The 17503-nt window shown below is 38.4% G+C and overlaps 1 protein-coding gene across 1 annotated transcript; it reads right to left on the reverse strand.

Moving 5' to 3' along the window:
• Nucleotides 1–2608: 2608 nt before the first annotated feature.
• Nucleotides 2609–15507, reverse strand: LOC132101838 (intelectin-1-like). The gene is made up of 4 exons (XM_059507052.1): nt 15466–15507; nt 3183–3283; nt 2938–3010; nt 2609–2776 (listed from the first exon to the last, which is right to left on the reverse strand). Exons 1-4 carry the CDS (start codon nt 15505–15507, stop codon nt 2624–2626), a joined length of 369 nt encoding a protein of 122 aa, XP_059363035.1. The 3' UTR covers nt 2609–2623.
• Between the last annotated feature and the right edge of the window lie 1996 nt (nt 15508–17503).

A 17503-nucleotide genomic window follows, 5' to 3' on the forward strand; every position in this document is an offset into this window, starting at 1 on the left:
AGTTAGGGACAGCCAAGCTATCCGTTATACATCCCTGTGGGGTTAAAAGATATCTCTCTTGAATTGTGCCCCTAGATATTCACTAGCTCCCCATTGCAATCCATCTATCACTTTTGATCTCTTTTCATGCTGAGTTCACATATTGTGGGAACCTCAGTGGGGTATTTTTAAGATTATTGCACATAACATAGACATGTAATCTGTCTAACCACAATATAATTAAATTAGTTTAATAAATTCAAAAGCTTTTTCACCACCAGCAAATTACCTTCCGTGTTTGGAAGGTATCAATATCTAAATCAATTTAAAAACAATTAATCCTTTAAAGAGTTCCTTAATCACGCCTAGCATTGATTTCCTGATAAAACGCATTTGCTTTTGTGATGTTCTTTAAATTATTTTATCGACAAATGAATACATGTAAAGTAACACATAGGCTTTGTCAGGTATATATAGATACATTACTGAATGGGCCAAAACAAAAATATCTTATTTCAGAAATTTGCAATAGATTGCATAGTTCAAACTTTTAAATAAGGCTTTTCCACCACTGTCAAACGATTAATCGTGATTAATCACATCCGAAATAAAAGTTTTTGTTTACATAATAAATGTGTGTATTTATTAGGTATATATAAATACACACACATGCATGTATATTTTTCCGAAAAATGTTATGTTTATATTTTACATATATTTATATATAATATAAATTATATGAATATAAATATATACATGTAGTGTACATATTTTCAAAATATATACTGTATGTGAGTGTATGTATATATACATAATAAATGTACACAGTACACATAAACATTATGTGAACAAATATTTTTATTTTGGATGCGATTAATCACGATAAATCATTTGACAGCACTAATTTAATTATATCATATGTAGATGTGAGTGCATGATACGACCAAAATCTCGTATCAAAAAATGAGCAATTTTATTTCACAGTAATAATTATTTATCACACAATACAGTTATTTTTGCTGGAAATATGTTTTTGTTTTTTTACTGACTTCAGTTTCGATATCAAAGCAAAACTTTATACTAGCCATAAATAATCTAAGTAAAAGGTTCTCAAGCTTACTGATTGCAAGTAAACAAGTCAGTAACAACTGCATAGAACAAAGATTCAAATGAAATCAACTGTGCCCTCCAAGCTGCGCACGTGAAAATATATGCTGGACAGATATGGACAGATGCAAAAATGAGTTGGAAAAGCCATTTGATTTAATTCTACTCTGCGTCTCAATGTTCATACTATCAATCCTACATAATATGTAAGATTAGAATGAGTGTGTCCCAGAACATAGCATGTTGAATAGGGTATGCCATTGGAAAGAGGAATTAAAGCCTTTGTGAATGTTCATAGTTCTTCTAATAGCTTTAAATGATGATCTTTTATGGGACCATCCTCACGTTCACTTAGCTCCAAAGCTTAACGTATTTGAAAAATAACCTATTTATCTAATAATCTAAGAATTTCAAATATAGTGGATTTCATCAACATCACTCCAAAAAAATTTTTACATAAATGAAGTTTATCATTTTAATGTATATTTAACTAACTTTAATGTTGACATATTATTTTTGTTTTTTGTTATTAAAGGTCCATGTCACTTTCCAGTTAATATTCTCAAAATGGTTACTCCAAGTGTTTACTATGAAAAAATAAAGGACAATGAATCAAAAGTCTAAAATCTTTCTTTTTGCATTGCTATCTTTTATACCAACACCACAGAGACTTTTTATTAGCGTAGTGATCTTATCTAATATGAGATCTGCTTAACAGGGAAGTCGTGGCCTAATGGTTAGAGAGTCGGACTTGCAATCAAAGGGTTGTGAGTTCGAGTCTCGGGCTGGCAGGAATTGTAGGTGGGGGGAGTGCATGTACAGTTCTCTCTCCACCCTCAATACCATGACTGAGGTGCCCTTGAGCAAGGCACTGAACCCCCAACTGCTCCCCGGGCGCCGCAGCATAAATGGCTGCCCACTGCTGTTTTTGTGTGTGTGTGTGTGTGTGTGTGTGTGTGTGTGTGTGTGTGTGTGAGAGAGAGAGAGCGCACTTTGGATGGGTTAAAAGCAGAGCATGATGTCATGTCACTTTTTTTTTTTCTTTTTTTCTCCCGAAGTGTGTTTTTTTAAACTATGTATTTTATGGGAAAGTCCCATTTCTGTATATACATAATGTTGGCATCTGCAGGTTCCAGATAATTGAAAAATTATTTCTATTACAAAAAAAAAAAAAAATTCTTAGATGTAAGATATTCCAGTATTATTAGCTCCATTATTGATTTTGCCAGCCCTTCACAGGTTAGCAAATAAAAGACAGTAGTATTGATTATTTGAACATAATATGTTTAATTTTCTAATTTTGAACAGTTGAAACCAATGAACCAAAGAAACCCATGAACATTGAGAGGAGGTATAAAATATGAACCACCAGAAGCTCAATAAATGTCTAATCTGATTTTTCAGTTACAATTCAGTTGCCATATATATGTATATAGTATAGTAAAGAAACACATTTGAGCAAATAATTTTGTATCTAACATTCTAATGTTAATCTCTCGGAATGAAGGAAGATGGCGATTATAGATTGACCAGAATGTCAGCGATAAAAGAGAAGCACAGCTGCCTCGGTTATCTCTTTGGAAGCACTCCATCCCTTATTAGTACCATATCCATCCCAGTCAAATCTTGTAAAGTCCCCACACTGTCTAGGGGTGGCTTCAGGAAAGTGTCCACCTCCACCAATACAGAACTGTAACAATATGAGTATATTACAAACAACAAAACGCATCTACAGACACTTTATTTCCATTGTAAATGAATTACTATTAATGCATTATATGGTGATTAACAGCATGTCACAAATGCTGTCCATAGACATCAATTTAAATCCAGAATATTTTGTCAACTCACATGTTCAATGTGACAGGCGGTTGGGTTGACACCTGAACAAAGAGCCATGGCTGCCCCTTCAGTATTAAAGACTCTGAATGCGATGAATAAATATTTCTAAGGAAATGCAGAGAATGTAACACATACAGTATGACATGGCTTTCATTCATTAAACTGATTCAATCCCAACAAAATTTAAACATTTAAAAAATGTGAATTAAACAGGCTAAAGAGAATTTGACATATGTCTTGAATTGGGACCGTACAAGTTTTTGTTGTAATCCACATTTCCGGTATCATACACTATTGGAATAGCAGGTCCATTATCAGTGAGGCATGCATCTAATCCAAACCTCACAGGGAATTTCTAGGAAAATAAGAGATAAAATTGTTATAATTTTACAAAATTGTAATCTTTGACTATATTTTTGTGTGTTTCAAACTCTATAAACTACAGTCATGGCCAAAAGTTTTGAGAATTACATAAATATTGGAAATTGGAGTAAGTTGCTGCTTAAGTTTTTATAATAGCAATTTGCATATACTCCAGAATGTTATGAAGAGTGATCAGATGAATTGCATAGTCCTTCTTTGCCATGAAAATTAACTTAATCCCTTTCCACTGCATTTCATTGCTGTCATTAAAGGACCTGCTGAGATCATTTCAGTAATCGTCTTGTTAACTCAGGTGAGAATGTTGACGAGCACAAGGCTGGAGATCATTATGTCAGGCTGATTGGGTTAGAATGGCAGACTTGACATGTTAAAAGGAGGGTGATGCTTGAAATCATTGTTCTTCCATTGTTAACCATGGTGACCTGCAAAGAAACGCGTGCAGCCATCATTGCGTTGCATAAAAATGGCTTCACAGGCAAGGATATTGTGGCAGCTAAGATTGCACCTAAATCAACAATTTATAGAATCATAAAGAACTTCAAGGAAAGAGGTTCAATTCTTGTAAAGAAGGCTTCAGGGCATCCAAAAAAAAAGTCCAGTAAGCGCCAGGATTGTCTCCTAAAGAGGATTCAGCTGCGGGATCGGAGTGCCACCAGTGCAGAGCTTGCTCAGGAATGGCAGCAGGCAGGTGTGAGCGCATCTGCACGCACAGTGAGGCCAAGACTTTTGGAAGATGGCCTGATGTCAAGAAGGGCAGCAAAGAAGCCACTTCTCTCCAAAAAAAAAACATCAGGGACAGATTGATCTTCTGCAGAAAGTATAGTGAATGGACTGCTGAGGACTGGGGCAAAGTCATATTCTCCCATGAAGCCCCTTTCCGATTGTTTGGGGCATCTGGAAAAAGGCTTGTCCGGAGAAGAAAAGGTGAGCGCTACCATCAGTCCTGTGTCATGCCAACAGTAAAGCATCCTGACACCATTCATGTGTGGGGTTGCGTCTCATCCAAGGGAGTGGGCTCACTCACAATTCTGCCCAAAAACACAGCCATGAATAAAGAATGGTACCAAAACTACCTCCAACAGCAACTTCTTCCAACAATCCAACAACAGTTTGGTGAAGAACAATGCATTTTCCAGCACGATGGAGCACCGTGCCATAAGGCAAAAGTGATAACTAAATGGCTCGGGGACCAGAATGTTGAAATTTTGGGTCCATGTCCTGAAAACTTCCCAGATCTTAATTCCATTGAGAACTTGTGGTCAATCCTCAAGAGGCGGGTGGACAAACAAAAACCCACTAATTCTGACAAACTCCAAGAAGTGATTATGAAAGAATGGGTTGCTATCAGTCAGGATTTGGCCCAGAAGTTGATTGAGAGCATGCCCAGTCGAATTGCAGAGGTCCTGAAAAAGAAGGGCCAACACTGCAAATACTGACTCTTTGCATAAATGTCATGTAATTGTCGATAAAAGCCTTTGAAACGTATGAAGTGCTTGTAATTATATTTCAGTACATCACAGAAACAACTGAAACAAAGATCTAAAAGCAGTTTAGCAGCAAACTTTTTGAAGACTAATATTTATGTAATTCTCAAAACTTTTGGCCACGACTGTACTCTAAGGCCTATAATAGGCTTATTCTGCTGGCAATGGAACTTGCTATTTTTGGCTTTTCACAACACACCCCTAGCCTTCCAATTATTATATATTTTTATTTATAATCTATAAGATCTCTGTCATAAAAGTGGAAAGACTCCGATTTCTGAGGACTAACTCTTTTGAAAAGTTTTTCTGCTGTTTGGGAACGTTTCTTGGATATTTAAACAGATTAGCTGCTTAACCGACCACTAATGTTTCCTGTGAGGGTTTAGTTGTACATTACCTTTGGGTATTCCAGACGATTGACTGTTTACTGAACCTGTAGGTATTATAATTTATGTCAAGGATTTTATATGTTTTTTTTATATATTTTTTTATGGGTGCATGTGGAGTCTGAGACAATGTTGTTTGTTTGTTCTGTGCTTTACTTTGAAAAACCCTTAAAACACACACATATACATACATATACACAAACACACACACACACACATATATATATATATATATATATATATACAGTCGTGGCCAAAAGTTTTGAAAATTACATAAATATTAGTTTTCAAAAAGTTTGCTGCTAAACTGCTTTTAGATCTTTGTTTCAGTTGTTTCTGTGATGTACTGAAATATAATTACAAGCACTTCATACGTTTCAAAGGCTTTTATCGACAATTACATGACATTTATGCAAAGAGTCAGTATTTGCAGTGTTGGCCCTTCTTTTTCAGGACCTTTGCAATTCGACTGGGCATGCTCTCAATCAACTTCTGGGCCAAATCCTGACTGATAGCAACCCATTCTTTCATAATCACATCTTGGAGTTTGTCAGAATTACTGGGTTTTTGTTTGTCCACCCGCCTCTTGAGCATTTACCACAAGTTCTCAATGGGATTAAGATCTGGGGAGCTTCCAGGCCATGGACCCAAAATTTCTGGTCCCCGAGCCACTTAGTTATCACTTTTGCCTTATGGCACGGTGCTCCATCATGCTGGAAAATGCATTGTTCTTCACCAAACTGTTGTTGGATTGTTGGAAGAAGTTGCTGTTGGAGGGTGTTTTGGTACCATTCTTTATTCATGGCTGTGTTTTTGGGCAGAATTGTGAGTGAGCCCACTCCCTTGCATGAGAAGCAACCCCACACATGAATGGTGTCAGGATGCTTTACTGTTGGCATGACACAGGACTGATGGTAGCGCTCACCTTTTCTTCTCCGGACAAGCCTTCTTCCAGATGCCCCAAACAATCGGAAAGGGGCTTCATCGGAGAATATGACTTTGCCCCAGTCCTCAGCAGTCCATTCACTATACTTTCTGCAGAAGATTAATCTGTCCCTGATGTTTTTTTTGGAGAGAAGTGGCTTCTTTGCTGCCCTTCTTGACACCAGGCCATCTTCCAGAAGTCTTGGCCTCACTGTGCGTGCAGATGCGCTCACACCTGCCTGCTGCCATTCCTGAGCAAGCTTTGCACTGGTGACACTCCGATCCCGCAGCTGAATCCTCTTTAGGAGACGATCCTGGCACTTGCTGGACTTTCTTGGATGCCCTGAAGCCTTCTTTACAAGAATTGAACCTCTTTCCTTGAAGTTCTTGATGATCCTATAAATTGTTGATTTCGGTGCAATCTTAGTAGCCACAATATCCTTGCCTGTGAAGCCATTTTTATGCCACGCAATGATGGCTGCACGCGTTTCTTTGCAGGTCACCATGGTTAACAATGTAAGAACAATGATTTCAAGCATCACCCTCCTTTCAACATGTCAAGTCTGCCATTCTAACCCAATCAGCCTGACATAATGATCTCCAGCCTTGTGCTCGTCAACATTCTCACCTGAGTTAACAAGACGATTACTGAAATTATCTCAGCAGCTCCTTTAATGACAGCAATGAAATGCAGTGGAAAGGTTTTTTTGGGATTAAGTTAATTTTCATGGCAAAGAAGGACTATGCAATTCATCTGATCACTCTTCATAACATTCTGGAGTATATGCAAATTGCTATTATAAAAAATTAAGCAGCAACTTTTCCAATTTCCAATATTTATGTAATTCTCAAAACTTTTGGCCACGACTGTATATACTTCCTTTGAAGTTCCGGTTATTCTCAGATAGAGTTCCCTCTAATAACTAACAACTCCCTCTCGTAACTTTTAACTTTAATATGTTATTTATATTTGACCCTTTATGCAAAAAAATGAAGCACATTTTAGGTTACTCAATAAAACATTTAGAGTGCTGCTTCTTACCTAGGAATTCTATTTAAAAATCATTTAAGTCAGTTCAGTGGAGTCAGAATGAACCCTGAACATCCTAAACTCAAACCTTTTATACCATTTACTAGTCTTAATGTAAATTAAGTTGTTTTTGTTGTAACAGCTGTGGTCTGTAGGTTAATGAAATTCTGACACCCCATTGTCTGAGATGGTTCTCAGTGTCCCACATTTAGTCCAGTTCTATAGTTGGTCACCATTTGCTCAGGATGTGATCATCCCAAATGGAGCAGAAACAGCATTACTGTCAACTTCTTCTCCTCTATATTAATTAAGCCATTTTGGGAAAGGAGCATGATCAAACATCTATTGTGGAGTGGAATCTGGGTTGGGGCAGACTAGTTTCTTACAACCTGTGTGTAACTGTCTTGTGTCTTGGAGTTTTGTATTTAGAGTGTGCACAGATACACACTTCAAAAATCTGAAATGGTAGACCATATGTGGACTTTGGCATACTCTTTTCAACATGCTTTGCTTTGGGACACACCTATTCTAATCTCACATACTATTTAGGATGGATAGTATGTTTGTACATTGGGACGAAGGGGTAGAATTTGATCAAATGTCTTTACAAACTCATTTTTGCTTATGTCCTGTGTATGAAATATTATTCATTCTACGCGGCCCGGACATAAGAAGTGAGCATGCAGCTTAGAGGGAACATTTCAGTCATCACTGCATGAATTAAATACACAATTATTCTTATTAAAGCTACAAAAGGTTATTCAGTCAAGAATAGTGAGCTGTTTGATTCACATTAATGGCACAGACAGCAGCAGGTATATTATGCTGCTGTCACTTTAGGATCTAATGAACAGGTGCAATATTCTTTTATCAGACATTTATCAAATTTTCTATCAACTGGTCACGTTAACTCATGACATTTTGTCTGTATTTGACAATTTAGATGCAGAGCCACAGACATGACTTAAAGGGGAAAACATAAAAGATGCCATAGCCATGGATTAAGAATTTGTTCCTATGACTTATTTTATTCCCTCGCAAGACAAAGTGACTGACTGTGTTAAGTTTATCAAGAAAAAAAGTTTAATCGCAAGCAAATCATGGAGAATAAACAAAGCACTACCTATCGACCGAAATGTTCATTTGCAGTGTTTTACACACCCATATCTGGAAACATGTGCCAAACATGTTTTATAGTCACATTTGCCATAAATTTGCACCAAAATTTGTGTTTGCTGTGCCTTTGCAATGTTGTAACCTGTAATGCTGTTTATATGGCCAGCAAAATACATTTGCACGGCTAACGTTTGTGTCTGAAACCTTTCCTTGTGAAAAAGATGTATATATAATATAATTTATATAAATAAAAAAAGAATACATACTCTGGAAAAATGTACTTTAATATATTTATAAGTAATATATATATAACTTTGAAGTATCTAAGAATATATGTAAGTGTGAACTGAATGTGAGGTTTTTAGACACTTAAATACATCTTATTAACAAATGAAAAATGTGTTATAGTTTAAATTTCTATTATGCAGTTGAACTATTTTTGACCCATTTAAGTAGGGCTTAAATAAATCTTTAAATGTAATTTCATTATTGCGTCTATTGATTTTGAAATATGGTTAAATCGTACTGCTGAATGTACTGACACACATTTATGATAAACATAAATGATACTTTAATGTTATTTGTACTGAAACTTGTAAGTCATGTATTTAAATATATTTGTAAATACACATTTACAATGATGCAGTTGAACACAGGACATTTAAACTACATATCAAGATACAGGTGTTGGTTTATGATATGTAGTTTTAACTATGTAACTATGTTAAACTATGTACTTGTATTATGTAAATGTATTATCACTTTAATAAAAATGAAAATGAATTACATGTGCTTGAGTATGTTAGTAAACACATAAAATAAATGTAGTTTAAACACAACACCAGATTTGGTATTATTTTAAGGTGTCCTTGTTACATGTTCTACATTGTTATTATTATAATAACAATTAATTAGACATATTAACATGCAAGTGACACTAAACAAGCCAAACCCTGAACCTAACCAATAACCATGTAGTAAGTACATGTAGTTGATTAATATTACTCAGTACCTAAAGGTACAAGGACACCAAAACAAAAAAAGGTTTTTAAACATGATTTAAAAAAAAAAAAAACTTTTAATTTGACATTATTATAAAGTGCACTTTTTAAAAGTGTTCTTAAATGTGTTAAGAAACAGTCATGAAATTGTACACTCTTTAAGCACACCTAAGACCTTGTTCAGACTGTCAGTCCAAATCTGGTTTTTGTGCATATATGCGATTCGAATCCAATCATATTTCACAAGTGTGAATGGCAAAAAAAAAAAAACACATGAAAACTTATTCAAATCGCATTTCAGTCTGTCTGTCTGCCCAGATCGGATTTTGCATAACTTCTTTGCCTGTGTCAGTTACTTATGCCACGTAAAATGCAAACACGTCAGACATTGTTTGTAGAAAACACTGAATGTCTTTGTAGAAACAAGGTTGTGTTGTTGGGAAGTGTAAGACAGCACAGAAGACATTATATAATCCAGCATGATATTGTAAGACAACATCTCTATTGCAAACTGCATACCAATACAATGTCGTTGAGTAAAACGAAAGAGCACCACGGGACACACAAATCCCATCTGAACAGTTGCGATACACAGTAAAATATTTAAATCAGAATCCAGTCAGATACACAAATAATCGGATTTGGGCTGTAAGTCTGAACAAGGCTTTAGGTGGCCTTTACCTCATTAATATCATAACATATTGTCTGGATGTACTACAAGTGCCATTCAATATAATTAAGCACACTTCTTTTTCACTAGGGTTAGTCTTGCTAATGTATATTAAGCATTTCTCTCCCTGTGTGATCATAAGGAGGAACTTCGGTCTGGACTTTGATTATGTCTCCACTAGGCAAAGGACACGAGCGGCTCGTATGTGTATAATGCTTCCCTGAAGTCAGCAGAAAAAGACAACTTAGAATTCCTGAGGAGAACTGGCTGCAAGAACGGCATCTGCCTCAGAGGACTACACATCGCTCAAGTCCTTCAGGTGAGAAATTTATGGCCGAGCTTGTAACCTTCCACAGCAAAGCAGCAGCAGAGTCACGGCTGGCTAACAGCAGCCTCAACCTATTGGCCCTTTCTTCCGTAAACTCTCTTTGATAAATCATCAAACCTCGACCGGCTGCCAGATCTCGCCCAATGCTCAATGAATTCCCAATGAAAATCTGCCAATGAGCTTTAATTTCTCTAAATGGTAGTCATATATCAGAAATGGGTCTGTGGTTGAATTAATGTCAGTGATTTGTATCTGACTCAGGCAATCTGTGGCAGCATTACCCAGCATGGGCAGCCGATGAATTAAGCCATCTTCCAGTCAAAGTTGTTTTTCTTGGCCCATTTGCAGTAATTGACAAATATGTTCTCAAAGCTCCTCCGTTGGAGACCTGGGAGAAGGGTAGAGATAGAACCTATATCGACATCCCATTTGTGGTTAGAAAACCCGGACAGGAGACTGATTTTAGGTAACTTGCTTTGTTCTTTTTTTTTTTTCGAATGTAAAATTAAAAAACTGTCAGGATTGTGCGCCTGCAGAACTGAATTGAGAATGTATTAAAGTTCATGAATTTGAATTGAATTGGCAAGCAGGATGCAGAGTTATCATTTGAATTCAATGAATGAAATTCAAAGAAATATACTTTAAAAAAATATTGTAATGTTTGATTATGATCATTGTTTGAAATGGCACCTATATAAAAGTGTATTTAATTTAATTAATTATTTTTTTCCTAATAATATCTAGAACTAAAATAGTTGAAATATATGATATACAGTGGTTAAAATATTTATTTAATCCCCTGCTGATTTTGTAAGTTTGCCCACATACAAAGAAATGAAGTGTCTTTAATTTTTATGATAGGTTTATTTGAACATATAAAGACTGAATACCAACAACAAAATCTAGAAAAAAAAAACATTATATAAAGGTTAGAAATTGATTTGCATTTCAGTTAGTGAAATATGTATTTGATCCCCAACGAAAACATGACTTAGTACACAGAGGTAAGATGTTTTTTGTAGTTGGTCACCGGGTTTGTACACATCCCAGGAAGGTTTTTGATCCATTCCTTTGTTGCCTTGGTGGTATGTTTCGGGTCATTGTCATTCTGGAAGACCCATCCATGACCCATCTTCAGTGTTCTGGCTCAGGTAAGGAGGTTCTCATCTAAGACTGTACAATCCATTTGTCCCTAGAAGCAGTGAAGTTATCCTGTATCCTTAGCAGAAAAACAGCCCCAAAGCATAATGTTTTCACCTCAGGGCTTGACTCAAGGGATGGTGCTCTTGGGGTCATTTCTCTCCCTCTAAACATGGTGAGTCAACTTAATGCCAAAGAGCTCAATTTTGGTCCCATCTGACCACAGCGCTTTTTCCCAAGCCTTCTCTGAATCATTTTGATGTTCTTTAGCAAATTTTTAATGTTCCTGTACATGTGCAGGGTGACCTTACAGGCTCTGCAGGATTTCAGTCCATTGAGGCGTGGTGTGTTACCAATGGTTTGCTTGGTGACTGTGGTTCCAACTGCCTTAAGATCATTAACAAACTCCTCCCACGTAGTTCGAGGATGATCCCTCACCTCATCCTTACCCCATGAGGCAAGATCTTGCACAGAGCTCCAGACAGAAGCCAGCTGTATTTCTTTCATTTCCGAAGTTGTCTCCTTGTCACCAAGCTTCTTGCTGATGGTCTTGTAGCCCATTCTAGCCTTGTGCAGATCTACAATCTTGTCTCTGACATCCTTTGACACCTCTTTGGTCTTGCAAGGTGGTGGGAGATGTTTGAATGGAAGATACAGATTATGAGGACAGGTGTCTTATACACCTAATGAGATGACATTAGGAGTAACTTCTTAAAGGGATACTCCACCCCAAAATGAAAATTTTGTCATTGATCACTTACCCCATGTCGTTCCAAAACCCAGAAAAGCATTGTTCATCTTCGGAACACAATTTAAGATATTTTAAATGAAAACCGGGACCCTTCTCACTGTACCATAGAATGCCAAGTAAATAACAGTGTCAAGGTCCATAAAAGGTATGAAAGTCATCATCAAAATACACCATCTGCCATCAGACGTGCAATCTGGGTTATATGAAGCGATGGGAACACCTTTTGTGCAAAAAAAAAATATCGAATTTATTCAACATTTCTTTCGTCAACAGTCTCGTCTGTGTCTCTCCATATCACCGTATGCTACGTACGCTCTTCTGTATCAGCCACGCTACAAGGATCCACTGTTTTCTTTCAACCCATGTAGATCCGAGAAATGCCTACCCGGACCCGTATATTATTTGAAAGCTGGAACCAAACCCGCCGGGAAGACACAGACCCGACTGGACCCGATTGTCACATATTCCACCTTAAATTGCTATTACAAGTCAATAAACCTGTTGCAAAAAATACACCTTTTTGTCTTACCTAATTTAAGGAGCCGTAGTCTCTCTTCCTTTTACCTGACTGCCTGTGTTGCATTACAATCCTCGGACAATAAAGTTATCCATGTTATTCCTCTCGTTATTCCAAGTCCAAGCTTAATCCACTCATTATTTCAGCTTCAAGAGTCCACTTGATGTCATGGTGACGGATGACAAATGCAACTGTGCACATGTACATTCTGACTCGAGTTAACTTGCATAAAAACTTCGACTGTTTGCCCTTTTGAACTATAATAACGCCACTGACGTTATTTATTTGCTATCATCTCTGTGCTCTCTGCTCTGCGTCAAGTCTGAATCTGACCAATAAAACTGTGACGAGTGCGGCGGGGCCGAGCGACGTGGGAACAGGAGCGAGGCCGGTGGAGTGATTGGAAATGAGCGACACCTGCTCGACCCACCGGTCTCGAGTCCCATGGAGAAGATGGAGGGATATAAAACCGGAGCGACGACAGTGACTGACGGGAGAGGACCAGGCCTGGATTTTAGTTTGTGTTTTGATTTTGATTAGTTCGCGTCAGTTGTCCGTGAGGGGCTGATGCGCTGTTTTGTGTTTATTTTTTTATTAAAGTTTGATTTGATTGTCCGCCGGTTCCCGCCTCCTTCTTCCCGATGATTATGAAGGTTTAAATGTTAGAGTGGTGCCAAAGCCCGGGAGAAGGAGGGAAGATCCCTCGCCGCTGTGGTTACTCCGCGGTGCCATCGAGCAGGCGAGGGAGTGTGCCGCCATGGACGCTCGAGGCGGTGGGCTGGAGTGAGTTGCCGGGGACGGGTGAGCTCACTGTCAGCCGCCCGTGATGAGGAGGGGCGGCTGCCATCCGTGAGGGAGCGGAGGAGTCGGCAAAGTTCGCCAGGGGGCCAGAGCCTGCTGCCCCCGTGAAGGAATCCGGAGGAGCAGGGAACGGGGGACTCCTGCCGGCTGCCCAAAATCGGAGGAGCCGTCGCCGTCCACCGTGCGGCGGAGGAGTGTCGTGCCGTCCGCCGAGGTTCGTCCAGTGCCACCGCCAGGCACCGCAGAGGAGATCACCCAGCTGGTGGAGGGCCGAGCGGCAGCGTGTCTGGGAACCGAAAATGACATGGGAGACGTGGGAACAGGAGCGAGGCTGGTGGAGTGATTGGGAATGAGCGACTCCTGCTCGACCCACCGTTCTCGAGTCCCACGGAGGAGATGGAGGGATATAAAACCGGAGCGACGACAGTGGCGGACGAGAGAGGACCAGGCCTGGATTTTAGTTTTTTGTTTTGAATTTGATTTGTGCGCGTCAGTTGTCCGTGTGGGGCTTACGCGCTGTTTTGTGTTTATTTTGTAATTAAAGTTTGATTTGATTGTCCGCCGGTTCCCGCCTCCTTCTTCCCGATGATTATGACGGTTTAATTGTTACAAAAGCTTTTAAGATTAAACGGTTCATTTATATTATTATAAAAATGGGAGAAAATGTAAAGCGCAGTTTGGTGGTCGAAGTGTCCCTCACTGGTTGCCATAGAAACATGAAACATGCTGGAGACTGCACATGCGTGCTAGCTGTATCAACCTAAAATATGTTTAACGCAATTTGAGCGTCATAGAAAACATTCATGTTACAGTTCACCTCAGATCGCTGATTTGAAATATATTAAATATAAGTGTGTCAAGTCTACAAGGATTATTACCATGCGGGCACTTGCATTAACTCTGAGTCTGCGCGCTCTGCTTCTAACGGCAGAGAGAGAGAGCGAGAGAGATCACTTTTTTTTGGCTCACACTTTTCTTTTTCTAATTTTACGAGTTGCAAGTTACAAAAAACACAAGCAGTGTCTGATCACGGCCAGGTGTTCTCCGAGTCCAATGACTCTGATCGCACGGGTATTGCACACAATGTTAAACAGACCCAGAACCTCAGGTAATAGATTCGGACCTGACCCGGACTCGGCTGATCATTTAAAATATAGACCCGAACCCGTGCGGCCGGTACGGGTCCCGGGTCGGGTCCTGGGTCGACGGGTCTCGGGTGCACAGTGAAGACTTCTATACAGAAGAGCATATGCAGATGATATGGAGAGACACAGAGGAGACTGTTGACAAAGGAAAAGTTTAATAAAGTCATTATTTTTGTTTTCTTCACTTACAAAAAGTATTCTTGTCGCTTCATAACATTACGGTTGAACCACTGATGGCAGATGGACTATTCTGACTATGTCTTTCATACTTTTCTGGACCTTGACTGTGTAATTTACTTGGCAGTCAATGGGACAGTCTCAAGCCACCCGGTTTTCATCCAAAATATCTTAAATTGTGTTCTGAAGACAAACAAAGCTTTTATGGGTTTGGAACGACATGAGGGTAAGTGATTAATGTCAAAATGTTTATTTTGGGGTTGGGTATCCCTTTAAAGTGACAGGACTAATCTGTGTTCCACATGGGCACATAACCAATCTGCGGGAGCCAGAATTCTTTCTCGTTGGTTAGGGATCAAATACTTATTTCACTCACTGAAATGCAAGTCAATTTCTAATCTAAAATGTTTTTTTTCTTGAGTTGTTGGTTGAAATTCTGTATCTATCTGTTAAAATAAACCTACCATCAAAATTACAGAACCTTAATTTCTTTATAAGTGTGCAAACTTATAAAATCAGCAGGGGATCAAATAAATATTTCCCCTACTGTAAGTGGACTTTTTTTTTCTTTTTCTCACAGCATCTCTGTTGATCGGAGAGGCCCTGATCAGTCAGGCGTTGAGGTTGTACAATAGCTTAGCCCCATGCCCAACCTCTTACTGGTGCCCAGAGGGGCTCTTTACCTTCATGGCCTCTGACATGAGGCCCACCTGCCCCAGGAACATCCTGGCTAAGAGAGCTGCCGGTTCAAATGAAATTTTCATTGCACAATTCACAATAAAAGCAATTGCGCTTTATCAGCACTCTGAATATTTTATCATTTGTAAGCTCCAATAAATATTTCATTGTAAATGGTTGTATAATAAGCAGGATAATGAACAGCGAGCTGGTCATTATCTCAAAATAAACCCATTCAGCATCATACACGACCACTCTACTCTTGATTGTCCATTATGCTTACATTTGTGATCCATAGTCAGCTCTTTAAAACTAAATCTTTGCATTGATGTCTCATGTATTCCAGGAGTCTTAAAGAGCCTTAAATCCAATATGCTTATTATACTTTTATTATAATGACTTGTAGTTAAATGTTTTATAACATGCTGTTATTTCTGATTCATTTGTCATTCGGAATGCATCATGGGACGACTAGCAACACACCAAGACCAGGAATGTTGGATCATATCACAATAGAAGATTTTGAGTGATATCCAAAACTAGTCAACAGCTGGTTTTCTCAGTTAAAAGGATTGTTCACCCCAAAAATTACTGCACAATTTCCCAACCCTCAAGCCATCCTAGGTGTATGACTTTCTTCTTCCAAACAAATCCAATCGGAGTTATACTGAAAAATGTCCTGGCTCCACCAACCTTTACAGTGACAGTGAATGGTTGAGAATTTAAAGTCCAAAAAAGTGCATCCATCCATCATTAAAAGTGATTCACACGGCCAAAGGGGGTTAATACTTCTTGTAGTGCTGGGCGATAAAACAGTAACGATAATTATCCAAATACAGTTTTCTTCAATAAAACATCAATAAAACCTCAAATGAAGACTGCTCTTTCTAATGGGGAAGATCTATAAAGTTAGACACCACAATATTTATTTTTTCCAAGAATAAATTCTATCCATCCATCCATCCATCCATTTATCATTCTTTTGTACTGTCATTCTTTCATTTTATCTGTCAGTCTTCAATCACTTTTGTTCTATCATATCAGCTGAGCTGTGAACGAGCAACGTCTGCGTTTAATTGAACTTTTAATTGAAGCTGAGAAGGGAATTGTATTTACTCAGTGAGTCTTCATGTGCATTTGAATGAGTGAATTCAGAGGATGTTTTAAGCCATAAATCCCCATTTTTCAGTTTTTTTTCTTGTTTGTTTGTTACACTAATCGGCTCCATTTATATTTACCGAATACAGCCAGTCTGCGGTTTCTAAACCTGTTATTCTTTGATTGTGTGACTAAGCAAATCCAAAGCTTTGACATGGATGAGAAGCCAGGGACACAGAGGGCCTACAAAGGGATAATGCGGCTTTCTGATCACCCTATTAATTTAACTGCTATGCAAATAAGACTGGAAGAGGACTTATGCTTACATTGATCTTTTGTTTGTATGTAGATGCCGTAGATCCTCGTTATTGATGCAATAACAGATGGTGACATTTATGTGTGTTTTTGTACCTGTAATCAAAGGGTCCTTTACCGCTCCTGAACAGACTTTAGAATCAAGGCCTTTGGAATCAGGAACATCGTAAAGCCTGGAGTGCTATCAAACTAAATCTGATCCAAGAACAGTTGTGTTTTATAAGACATCCCCGTTTCTCTGGCAGGGCTGAATAAATGGAGAGGTCAGAGGCCAGTCTGGGAGCCCCTGCGCAACAGGATGAAAGATATCCATTGAGTAAGAGCACATCAAAGCCCTGACCCACATTCAGACTCCCTTTTAACCCTATAAAGCCTGACATATTAAATAATAGTGCAAAAATAAAGGCATGTATCAGATTGTGTACAACAGGTTGTTTGATCATGTTGATAATTTAGAGGCAAATGTGACAGTAAGCTGTACAGGGTTAACATCAGCCAGGTCAATACTCTGCTGACATTTTTTTAATTAGAGTTTAAGAGGTCATCACTTACTTTGTGTGCATTACTTATTCCATTGCCACTCGTTTGTTCTGCAATCCTTCTGTCATAAAATGTTTGTTGCATTTATTG

Source organism: Carassius carassius, chromosome 23 (assembly GCF_963082965.1).
Source record: "Carassius carassius chromosome 23, fCarCar2.1, whole genome shotgun sequence".
In the NCBI taxonomy this organism is placed as follows: domain Eukaryota; kingdom Metazoa; phylum Chordata; class Actinopteri; order Cypriniformes; family Cyprinidae; genus Carassius; species Carassius carassius.

Bases quoted from the DNA above. Each gene is read 5' to 3' on its own strand.
- LOC132101838 (XM_059507052.1), bottom strand. From the start codon at position 15,507: ATGTTCCTGGGGCAGGTGGGCCTCATGTCAGAGGCCATGAAG. The intron at 3,011-3,182 runs GTACGGTCCCAA...CATCGCATTCAG, and splicing joins GTGGATTACAACAAAAACTT to AGTCTTTAATACTGAAGGGG. The intron at 2,777-2,937 runs GTGAGTTGACAA...ATATTGTTACAG, and splicing joins CCGCCTGTCACATTGAACAT to TTCTGTATTGGTGGAGGTGG.